The 8339-nt window shown below is 40.1% G+C and overlaps 1 protein-coding gene across 1 annotated transcript; it reads left to right on the forward strand.

The window, feature by feature from the left end:
• The first annotated feature begins 4515 nt into the window (after nt 1–4515).
• Nucleotides 4516–6926, forward strand: LOC125264035. Its single transcript, XM_048183284.1, has 2 exons — nt 4516–6802; nt 6898–6926. Exon 1 carries the CDS (start codon nt 4516–4518, stop codon nt 6211–6213), a length of 1698 nt encoding a protein of 565 aa, XP_048039241.1. The 3' UTR covers nt 6214–6802; nt 6898–6926.
• The last annotated feature ends 1413 nt before the right edge of the window (nt 6927–8339 follow it).

Consider the following 8339-nt stretch of genomic DNA (forward strand, 5'->3'; position numbering starts at 1 on the left):
AAACAAAGCCCGAATGTAACGATTATTTTTCTTAACAGAGGAAAGAGAGAAACAAATCCGACCAACTTCAGTATCAGCAGGATCCAACAAGGATGGAGAGAGTTGAGGAAAGGTATTTTTAAGAAGCATTTTTAGACCAGAGGGAACAGCATCCATGACCACAGCATAATCTTTTGGAGTGACTGGAATGTTATATTTAGAAAGAAATTCAGAATAAGTTAGCATAAGTCCTTCATGATTAAAAAGTTGGCTAACAACAACTATGTTATTATAAAACCAGTTTTCAAAAAATAAAGATTTTGATTTATACATAATGTGCTTATTATTCCAAATAAAACACCTATTTGGAGAGAAATTGTGTTTATAGATTAAATTCCATGAAAGAAGCATCTGTTTGTGAAAATTAGACAGTTTTAAGGGAATTTTGGTAATGCTGTAGTCACAGAGCAAAAGGAATTGAAGACCACCAACCTGGGAAAAGATAAAGTGAGGTATAATATTCCAAATAGATGTTGGTTTTTTGAGGAATTGTTTAATCCAATTCACTTTGAAGGTGTGATTAAGGGTAGAAAAATCTAAGAAGTTTAGACTTCCATTTTCAATTGAGTTCATAACCACAGATTTCTTTATATAGTGGGTTTTATTTTTCCATAAAATGTTAAAAAGCATATTATCAATAATTTTACAAAGTTTTTTTATTAACTGCTAAGGAGAGCGCTGCATATGTAAGTCTGGAGATGCCCTCTGCCTTTGTGATCAATACCTTCCCCCTCAAAGACAGGTCTCTTGGTAAAAGTGTCTTTTTTTGCTTTGGGAATTAAGATAATTAGGCCTTGTGTCAGAGTAGGTGGAAGTTTACCATATTCGATGCATTGTAAAAAAAAAAAAAAAAAAAAAAAGCTTTAAAAGAAAAGGAGCAAGATCTTCTGAAAAGGTTTTATAGAATTCAGAAGTTAAACCATCTACACCAGGGGATTTATTTAATTTAAGTTCTGTGATAGCATGAAGGACTTCTTCTATAAATATAGGAATATCACACTGTTCTTTTTGGTCTTCATTTATCGATTTTGAATTAATAAGACTATCTATAAAAATAGAGGAATCAAATTCATTATATCTTGATTCATAAAGACTGCTGTAAAAGGTTGAACAGTAATCTGCAATGTCCTTTGAGTTATTTGTTATCATGCCATTGATATTCAAATGTGAAATTGTATTTGTTTTTGCATTAAATTTTTCTAATTGAAAGAAATATGCTGAATTCTGTTCTCCCTTTTCTAACCATCTCTGTCTAGACCTAATGAAGGCACCCTCTGCCTTCCTTTTATAAATAGTCTTTTAGCTTTAGATAATATACTTCCAAACTTTCTAAGACATTTACAAACTTCAAATTTAAATAATTCCCAATTAGTGCAATAATTATTACTAATCTGAGCTATATTCCAATTTTGTGCAATCAAACTGCGAATGGTCATCTTTACAAATTTATGTTCCAATAATGACTTACTGAGCTTCCAATAAGAATTATGGTAGTTGGAGGAATAAGAAGAATGTAAAAAAATATTGATAGACACGGCCTTATGATCTGTTAATGGCGTAGGAAGAATATCAACAGAAATATCTTCTTTTTGTAAACTGCATGGAGTTAACCAATAGTCAATGCGAGACATACTGGTACATGCCTTATTATTCCATGTAAGAGACCTAATACCAGGGAATTTCTCTCTCCAAATGTCTGTTACTCCAAATTTCTGCATAAAGGCCTTTAGAGTGGAGTTATATGAATTTACATTGCGAGTTGGCCACCGGTCAAGGGAGTTGTCTAAAGTGATATTGAAATCTCCTCCTATTATAATAAGTGAATTTGGGAATTTAGAGAAGCAATATGTAATTTGGCTTTCTACAGGTGCTGGTCATATAATTAGAAGATCGTGAAAAAAATAATTTTTTTATTGTAAATTATTTTAAAAAATGAAACTTTCATTTATACTAGATTCCCTACATGTAAAGTAAAACATTTCTAAAGGTTTTTTTTTTTTTTTTTTTTTTTTTTTTAAATTTGTTGATTAGAGCGTACAGCTAATGAAAGTCCAAAATCTCAAAATATTAGAATATTTACATTTGAGTTTCATTAAATGACCATCCCTACAGTATAAATTCCGGGTATCTCTTGTTCTTTGAAACCACACTAATGGGGAAGACTGCTGACTTGGCAATGGTCCAGGAGGCAATCATTGACACCCTCCACAAAGAGAGTAAGTCACAGAAAGTCATTACTGAATAGGGTGGCTGTTTACAGAGTGAAATATTAAAGCATATTAAATGCAAAGTTGACTGGAAGGAAGAAATTGGGTAGGCAAAGGTGCACAAGCAACAGGGATGACTGCAAGCTTGAGAATACTGTCAAGTAAAGCCAATTAAAACACTTGGGAGAGCTTCACAATGAGTCAAATGAAGCCGGAGTCAGCGCATCAAGAGTCACCACACTCAGACATCTTCAGGAAAAGGACTACCAAGCCACTTCTGAAACAGAAACAACGTCAGAAGCATCTTACCTGGGCTAAGGAGAAAAAGAACTGGACAGTGAACAGTGGTCGAAAGTCCTCTTTTCAGATAAAAGTAAATTTTGCATTTCATGTTGAAATCATGGTCCCAGAGTCTGAAGCAAGACTGGAGAGGCACAGAATCCAAGCTGCTTGAAGTCTAGTGTGAAGTTTCTGAAGTCAGTAATGATTTGGGGGGCCGTGACATCTGCTGGTTGTGATGGAATTTTTGAACTAATTAATAATGAACTAACATTTCTTTTCTTCTACAGGCCTAATAATAATAATCTAACTAAGAAATAGAGAAACAGTCACTAGGACTGAGTGTTGTGATTCAGAAACATTCTGCTGTGCTGGCTAGACAGCATCCCTTTTGGGGATAAAAAATAGTCTTTGAGAGGTTGTTTTAACCTATTGAGTAATCTGAACTATTAACCCAGTGATATTTTTTGATGATCCTGTGATACAGTTGTTCTAATCTAAATTTACTCCGTCAGTAAGCCGGACAGAGGAACTGAGATGTTTTTCTTAAATCTAAACTAATCATATTGAGACTGATGATAATGAGTAATAGATCATGCCATGCTGACTATGAAGTGTACCTGAAATCCTATAAAACCTGTTGTATTCCTTTGTTCGGAGAGAGATTCTCTGGAATGATGAGAACTCTCCCGGCCGTGATTAAAGCATATTCTGAGGCATAGACTGGAGTCTGTTTGGTTTTTAGGCTGCAGCAAACAACTAAGCACTAGAGAACACTTTCCATACTATAGTGATAGTGTTTAGTGGTGAGGAGCACTAAAGAGCTTATTATCAGGTGATAGTGGCGGTGGGGAGCACTAAAGAGCTTAGTATCAGGTGATAGGCCCCCAAAATAGGCCGAGACGTCGGCCGACTCGAACAGGTATTGAAGTACGCTTAGTAGAGTATAAATTTATTGGTTTATGGTGTCAGGGACACCCAGGTTTATTTGTTTATGGTGTCAGGGACACCCAGGTTTAACTAAGTCAGGTGCGTAGGGAAAAATCTACCACAGTTTTGGCGAGCCAGCCAGGAGCCCAAGGGATCCTCCCTCCGTCCGTCGGTGGGGGCCAGGGGCCAGATAGTTTTAAATTTGAGTAAGTTTCTGCATTCCGCCAACTTGCAATTTGAATCAAGAAAAGACCCCGAGACCCCGATCGACGGAGGGATACATCCGAGACGGGCTGAAAGGACTTAAGGTTTAAGGTAGGACATACACAGACTCCAGTCTTTTCCTTTGATTTGCTTTTTATTGGGACAAACAAGATGCAGTTTTGCAATTCGAAATTCTGTCTGTTGGATGTTGTTTGTTTGTTTATGTTCTTTGTTTGCATGTTGTGTTGTGTTGTGTTGAGCTGTGAATAAGTAAGAGAGACACTGGCTAGTCCCAGTTTTAAGAGGTGTATCCCGTTAGCCTATAGGGATGATGAAATTCGACTGAATTCACTGCAGCGATATCCTTTCAATTTAACAAGATATACTTATGTAAGACGTCGTGTAGGATTGAGATTGAGTGGCCAAGTTGAACAAATATTTGAGCAAGATTTTGCAGTTTTGGGGATTGGTTTTACTAAAGCATGGTATTATGATTACAATCTAGACCCATATTTAATGGTAGGTCAAACATCCTTGTATTTGCTGACTAGACCTAATTTAAGACCATACATAGATAGAAGCACAGGAGAATTGGGATTGAATCCTGTTCCTCCTATTCCAGGATATCCCATGATTTGGGCTTGGAGATATAGCTCAGATATTTATCCAGTAAACTGAATTTATAAGATTGTTTTTTCCTCTTTCTCTCCTTCTAGCAACGAAGAATTTGCTTATTCTGTCTGCCCTCTTTTTGCTATTGCTATTACTCTCGTTGAAATAAGAGAAGGAAATATAGGAAGAATATCTTGCTTTTGCTATTGTTTCTGCAAAGAAGTACTTGCTTGCTTAATTAACAATGGGGAATTGCTGCGGTAAAATAAAAACTGAAAAAACTGAGATCCGGGGTCCTTTCCGAGAATTGGTTAGAAAGTGGAATTTGCGAGAAGAACAAATTGCTCAAATTCATTTGTGGTCAAAGTTCACAAAAGGACAATTTGAGAAAAACTGTGGTACTTTGAGTGTGTCAGTTTTAGGAGAATCAAGACGTATCCTGGAGAATCTGTCCCCAAAGAAGCGGAGACGGATTGACTGGACACTGTTCAACAGATGGGAGCGGGAAGCAGAGGCTCGATACGAGAGGCAAAGAAAAGGTGAGGAGGAAAAGGTTGCTCTTATTGCCTTGCAGACCAAGAAGCAGAAGCAAGAGCTCGATGATATGCAGGCAGTGAGTGGGTGCAGGCGGCCCCCGCCATACAATGCTGTGGGAGAAGAGGAAGTTGGACAAGTGCCAGTGGCTGGGAGCTCTGCAGAGCCATGCTCCAGGAAAGGGGAAGTGAAGACAGAGGGTGAGAGCTCAGATGATGATGAGGATGAGAGGAATGCAGGGGTTTATCAGGAAGTTCGAAGACTCCTGAACGAGGCGATGACACCTGAGTTGCGTGAGCCCCTAAGCCGCATATTCAAGGGGGTGAAAAGAAAAGCTGGAAAACCACCTCTCACACACCCAATGAAAACTCGGTCGGTCTCTGTGATTGGGAAAAAGACTGAGAAAACTTGTAATTTGCCTATGCTTCAGTTTCCAGGTGCTGAAGGGCCAGTGTGGGTGGAGAGACCTTGGGATTTGGAAGAGCTTCGAAATGTGACAGCCGCACTCCCAGATCCAGAAAAAGGGGTAGAACGGTTCATAAGTGCAGTTACAAATGTTGATGTAACTTATAAACCCACAGGTCGAGACTGGTCAGCAATATTCAGTGCAAGACTGGGATTGAAGTGGACAGAAGTGCGTGGAGCAGGCGAAGACGCTTTCAACCCCGCCCTGCAGCGTCTGGATGAAGGAGGAACTGAAACTCAGGAGTGGAGAGTTCAATGGACAGCAATGCTTGAGAGACTGAGACTGGCTTACCCACTACGGCCAGACTGGGCAGCGATTGCCAACACGAAGCAGTTGAAAGGTGAGACTGTCACTGCTTATCTTGCGAGACTAAAGACTGTTGTTGATGAATGTGCAGGTCTTCCAGAAGGAACCGACAACACAGGAGTTCTGAAACACCATTTTGTAAATGGCCTGCTTCCAAACATACAGAAAGCTGTCAAATTGACCTGCATTGGATGGGAAGCTCAGAATCTGGAAGTGGCGATGCAACATGCCAAGCATGCTGAGCAGAATGATGAAAAGAGGAACACAGAGAAACAGCAGAAGTTGGAGAATGCTCAGTACATGTTTTACCAGTCCCAGTCCCAGTCCAACAACCAAATGCCAAGAGATGACAACTATCAAGAGGCAAGAAGAGGAAGAGGCAGAGGCCGTGGCAGGTGGAATGCACAGAATGGCAGGATTGGGGACAGAGACAGGTGTAGAATCTGCGGCCAGAAAGGTCATTGGGCCAGGGAGTGTCCAGAAAATCCGAAAAACTTCCCCCAACAGCAGCAGTACCAAAATAACTTCCGACAGCAGCCACAGCAGAGCTACCCGCAGCAGAGGCAGAACTACAGAGAGCAACAACACACTTCTTCTTTCCCTCCCCCTCCGCCAACGGCAAGCTCCACAGCATAGGATGAGGTGGGAGACACTCAAACCCGAACAACTCAGCTTATTCAACTGACTAAAGACCCAAGCTCAAATCCAATGATGACAATACTTGTACAAGGACTTCCAATCTCCATGTTATTGGACACTGGGGCCACGAGGTCAACACTTACGGTAGAGACTGCATCTAAATTTGATAAATTGCCACTTTCTAACCAAACTTGTACTACTTATGGTATATCAGGGATAGCACAGATTGATAAAGTGTCAATGCCATTAGCAGTAGTTAATGGGGAGAAAAAGTGTACACATTCATTTCTGATTTCTCAAACATGTCCTTTAAATTTGATGGGCAGGGATCTAATTTCTAAATTAGGATTAACAATCGATGTTTCCTTGAGGGGAGTTGAAGTGACAACTATGAGTGCTAATTTTGCTCAGATATTACCAAACAGGTATTATAATTGGGCTATAACTCCTTCATTTGATCCGTATTCAGAATATAGTTTTATACCTGCTGATTATGAAAAACCATCTCATTTCCATTGCACTTCATGGTTTGTGGGTCATGAAAGAAATAGCGAGTATGAAGAAAGTTGGTTCGATGGATCTCTGGGTGAGATATTAAATCATGAGTATCTATTAATATCGCAGCATTTCTCAGCATTCACTGTAAAACTAACACCATCTCAATCTACTCTTTTCCAACAGATGCAAGTCCAGCCTCACGTCTCAGTGGGGAAAAGAGGAAACTCCTGGGCGGAAGTAGGAGTGTGGCTCACGGAGCAAGTGGAGAGGGGGGGCTGGACTTGGCATGATGATGGGTATTATACAAATGAAGCAGGGGTAAGAGCATATCCAACAATGCAGACAGTGACGGTTCACAGGTTGTGCAGTGAAGAGAGAAATAGTATTTCTAGTACTCCAATTGAAAATGATTTTGATTTATCAGGGGTTCCAGAGACTCTTTGGGCAAAAGATAAATTTGATATTGGTCGGATAAAGAATGCAACGCCTCTTGTAATCACGCCTAAAACTCAGCACAGGCCATATAGGCCTCAATATCCTCTCAGCAAAGAAGCTGTAGAAGGAATTTCTAAAGTTCATGCAGCGCTTGTCGAAAAGGGGGCTATTGTGCCTTGTCCAGATTCACCCATCAATTCACTGATACTCCCTGTAAGAAAGGCATCAGGCGAATGGCGTTTTGTGCAGGATTTGCGATTGGTGAATGCAGCTGTTCAGCCTCGTTCTCCAATCGTACCTAATCCTTCTATAATTCTATCCGAGATTCCAAATAATGCCACTTACTTCTCAGTAGTTGATTTGGCAAATGCATTTTTCTCGATCCCAGTCCGCCCAGAGAGTAGATTCTGGTTCTCATTCCAATTCCAGAATAAGCGCTGGACTTGGACTGTAATGCCGCAGGGATATACAGAATCTCCCACTGTGTTTACCGAAGAACTTTCCCGAAATTTAGAAAGTTTCATCCCACCTAAAGGAAGTACATTAATTCAGTATGTGGATGATTTGTTGATTTGCTCCACAGACAAAGCCTCCTGTGAAGCCGACACACGTGCATTGTTGAATTTCTTGGCAGAAAATGGACATAAGGTGTCCAAAAATAAGTTGCAGTTAGTAAAACAGGAAGTAAGGTATCTTGGCCATCTAATCTCAGCAAATGGCCGAGCTTTAGGCCTAGATCGAATTGAAGCGATCCGAAAAATTCCGAAACCAGTTACAAAAGTGCAGATGATGACATTTCTAGGGATGACGGGATACTGTAGGCCATGGATCCAAGATTATGCTGAGATCTCAAATCCCCTTCTCATGGCAGCTCATGAGGTCAAAAAAATGACAGATCTGATCACTTGGACAGACGAACGCCAAATTGCATTTGAGAAATTAAAATTATCATTGACCACTGCACCCAGTTTAGGGCTGGCTGATTATACAAAGGTTTTTGAATTATTTGTCTCTGAGAAAAAAGGGTTCATGTCTGCTGTTTTAACTCAGTCCCATGGTGACCGTCGACGCCCGATCGCATATTATTCCAAACGATTAGACACTGTCGCAAGAGGAATGCCACAGTGCCTACGTTCTGTAGCCGCCACGGTCGAAGCTGTATTAGCATGTTTGGTGGCTTTCCATCAATT

This window comes from Megalobrama amblycephala, linkage group LG3, assembly GCF_018812025.1.
Source record: "Megalobrama amblycephala isolate DHTTF-2021 linkage group LG3, ASM1881202v1, whole genome shotgun sequence".
Lineage (NCBI taxonomy): Eukaryota > Metazoa > Chordata > Actinopteri > Cypriniformes > Xenocyprididae > Megalobrama > Megalobrama amblycephala.